General features: G+C 37.8%; 1 protein-coding gene across 1 annotated transcript; it reads left to right on the top strand.

Moving 5' to 3' along the window:
- Positions 1–1,932: 1,932 nt before the first annotated feature.
- On the top strand, positions 1,933–3,333 carry LOC108315857 (olfactory receptor 2T4). The gene has a single exon (XM_017545433.2). It carries the CDS (start codon positions 1,952–1,954, stop codon positions 2,912–2,914), a length of 963 nt encoding a protein of 320 aa, XP_017400922.1. The 5' UTR covers positions 1,933–1,951; the 3' UTR covers positions 2,915–3,333.
- Positions 3,334–3,680: the final 347 nt, after the last annotated feature.

The raw sequence follows: 3,680 nt of genomic DNA, 5'->3' as shown, positions 1-3,680 counted from the left end.
CAAGCATTTAAATTAAGACACCAAATTCATTTGCAGTGTTGTCTACTGCATCAGCACCCCAAAACTTAGAAATACAGTTTAATTTAGAATTATTAAAAGAATATAAAGTGTATTTGAAACGTGGAAATTCTTCCTGAAAAATGACTGTATGTTAACCACTGCTAAAGTCTTCCCAGAAAAAGAAACCTATATTTTCTTCTTCTTGATAAATACTAAAATTTAACATCTATCAGAAGTTGAAAAATTGCAAAGTTTTAGTCTTAAGAGAAAATGTAGGAGTTATTAGTGATTCTCTTCAGAAAGGCTAAATGCATTTTGCTTTTGTTAGCCTTGTTAATTTATTTCATAACTATTCTAATCTGAAGTTGTACTTTAGATCATGTTTATATATATATTTTTTTCCTGAATAGATTGACTGTGACCTCCTCAAGCTTAATCAAATTTAATTTGCTTTGATTCCTGGACTATCTAACACAGAGACAGGCTGTAAGGAGCAAGACAGAGGAGGGAATTGAAGTCAGAGACATCTTAGTGTTGTTTTAGTTTCTTCTCTGCCTCTTAGTTTCCATGAAAAAAATTGACTGTAGCAGGCAATAAAGCAGATGATGTTTGCAAAAACAACAAAAGTCTTGCCTGGTAAATGGCAAGGAGTTTCTAAATCCAAGTTATGTCCCCTGAGATTTAATGCAAATGACAGGAGCTTTTAAGGAGTTAAGCTTGGAGAAGCATACACTAGCCACAAAGGAGGTAGGATTCTCCATAAATCTCTGCTTAACCAAGATAAAAGTCAGAAATATGTGTTATATTAATATATGCATTTCTATTTGTAAATATCCATATAAAATGTATTCTTATATTTGTGAATCTGCACATATTATATATATGTATATATAAATGCACATCTATACATTTATATGAATTTATATAAAATAAGTGTAACCTGTATATATACAAGTTGTCTAAGACTACAGAAATTATCAAATCCAAATTCTTAAATATCTGAATAGATGATAAAATCAGCAAACTGAAGTAATGAAACTCATATTATTAGATAATAATAGTAATGGAGTCTGCAGAATAATTCATGTAGATATTAACTGTTTGATTGTATATGTATTTATTCATCTGTAACTGGTAATATTCTAAGCACTTTTATTACTTTTCTGCATTTAATCTTCATCAACCCTGAAATCAAACTTTTTCATATTGTCTATTTTTATGTTCAATGAACATAGGAATACCAGATAGAGGGGAGGCTGGGTCCACCCCGCAGTCCAGCCACTGACTCTGGGCTCCTCGTCCCATGCGCCTCGGGCTTCTGAGGTGTCTGGTGTGCAGAAGGACCCCGCCCTGCTCATGGGGATGTGTGGGGTTTTGCTCCATGAAACCACAGAGCCTCACAGCATTGTCCAATACTGTGGGTGGAAGAGTGCAAATGTTTGGTATGAGTTTTCCACAAATGATATTTTAGTCACTTTCTAAATAATTACTATATGAAATACACCTCTGAGAGTTTTTAAGCTTCTAGATGAACCCTTAAAGCAGAGAATGTAATTCACTTCAGACTTCCCTAAAAAACTCTAAAAGCAAGGGACCAACTTCTCTTTTTTTCCAATAATTCACTATTTGTGTCTGCATAGGGCAGTGACATGCCAGTTTCTAGGACTTGTATATAACAGATGCTCTCATCAGGAAATCTCATGACTCAGGACTGTAGCAATTTTAGTACGAATCACCATTTTGATCCGCAGTTGTGAATTCTTAGTTCCTGGTAAATGTGTTGTAATATAGATAATTTATAACCCCCAGATCTACAGGCCCATGGGCCTTTCTTTGCTTAGAACACACACACACACACATACACACACACACACACACACACACACACACACTTGTTTCAGAGGCTAGAATAACAACCCCAAGCTTTCCTTGGTTACTTAGGTGAAACCTTATGGCCAACGTCACCTGGATGGCCAACCACACTGGATGGTCAGATTTCATCTTGGTGGGACTCTTCAGACAATCCAAACATCCTGCTCTACTTTGTGTGGTCATTTTTGTGATTTTCCTAATGGCATTGTCTGAAAATGCTTTCCTCATCCTTCTGATACACTCTGATGCCCACCTCCACACCCCCATGTACTTTTTCATCAGTCAATTGTCTCTCATGGACATGGTGTACATTTCTGTCACTGTACCCAAGATGCTCCTGGACCAGGTCATGGATGTGAATAAGATCTCAGCCCCTGCGTGTGGGATGCAGATGTTCCTCTATGTGACACTAGCAGGTTCGGAATTTTTCCTTCTAGCCGCCATGGCCTATGACCGCTACATGGCCATCTGCCATCCTCTCCGTTATCCTGTCCTCATGAGCTATAAGGCGTGTTTGTTCCTGGCATCGGGCTGCTGGTTCCTGGGCTCAGTGGATGGCTTCATGTTCACTCCCATCACCATGACCTTCCCCTTCTGCGGATCCCGGGAGATTTATCATTTCTTTTGTGAAGTTCCTGCTGTATTGAAACTCTCCTGTTCAGACACCTCAATCTATGAGATTTTCATGTACCTATGCTGTGTCCTCATGCTCCTCGTTCCTGTGACAATCATTTCAAGCTCCTATTTATGCATCCTCCTCACTATCCACAGGATGAACACAGCAGAGGGCCAAAAAAAGGCCTTTGCCACCTGCTCCTCCCATCTGACTGTGGTCATCCTCTTCTATGGGGCTGCCATCTATACCTACATGCTCCCCAGCTCCTACCACACTCCTGAGAAGGACATGATGGTATCTGTCTTTTATACCATCCTCACTCCAGTGCTGAATCCTTTGATCTATAGTCTTAGGAATAAGGATATCATGGGGGCTCTGAAGAAAATGTTAACTGTGGGACCTGCCTTTCAAAAAACTATGAAGTAGACCATTTTGACAGTAATTTAGTTTTCCTTCTCTCTGCACGCCAGATATGAGAGTGTTGGTCCCGTGTTATTTCCCAGACTCTGCGACTGCCCTGGTGTTTCATCTTATTTTCACACCTCTTTTAGAAATTGCTTCCCTGTACTAGAAAGCTTTTCAATTTTACACTCTGTCTCGCTTCAAAATGCATTAATCAGTCATATTATATTGATGTTACAGTTACTGAAGTTCATAACTACTTTCTGATTCTATAGGAGATTTTCATATTCTGGAAATACATAATGATACTAGTTAGAAGATAAAAGTTATAAAGTATAAAATGGAGAGAGAGGGAGAAATGAAAAAGCAAAAAGAGTTCACAGTTAACAATAGTTGAGTCTATGTAAAGGGTACATAGATGTTCTTTGTACTACTTTTATTTATGCTAGTTTTCTGTAAATTTGAAATTAATTTTAAATAAATAATTAAAATATGTCTCCCCTCCCTCCTCACCTTTTTTGAGTTGTATTCTCTGTTTGATGGCAGTGCTCATGATACAATACTTTATAAAACTTACTGATATTGATGTAGCTGTTCACTACTGGGACAATTCCAGCCATTTATACACCCTTATTGGAGGCTGTCTTGAACATGGTTTGTTCCTGAAAGATGAAGGACTGCTATTGAGGATTAACAGTCTTTACCAAGTGGTAGGTTTTCAATCCAGAATTTCGTTAAGAGATTATAGAAAACATATTAGCCTGGGGAGAAAATAAGTTTTAGGGACAAT

The sequence above is a fragment of the Cebus imitator genome, unplaced genomic scaffold, assembly GCF_001604975.1.
Source record: "Cebus imitator isolate Cc_AM_T3 unplaced genomic scaffold, Cebus_imitator-1.0 Scaffold179, whole genome shotgun sequence".
NCBI lineage: Eukaryota > Metazoa > Chordata > Mammalia > Primates > Cebidae > Cebus > Cebus imitator.
Note: the sequence above shows the minus strand (reverse complement) of the source record. Positions and strands in the feature narration are given on the sequence as shown.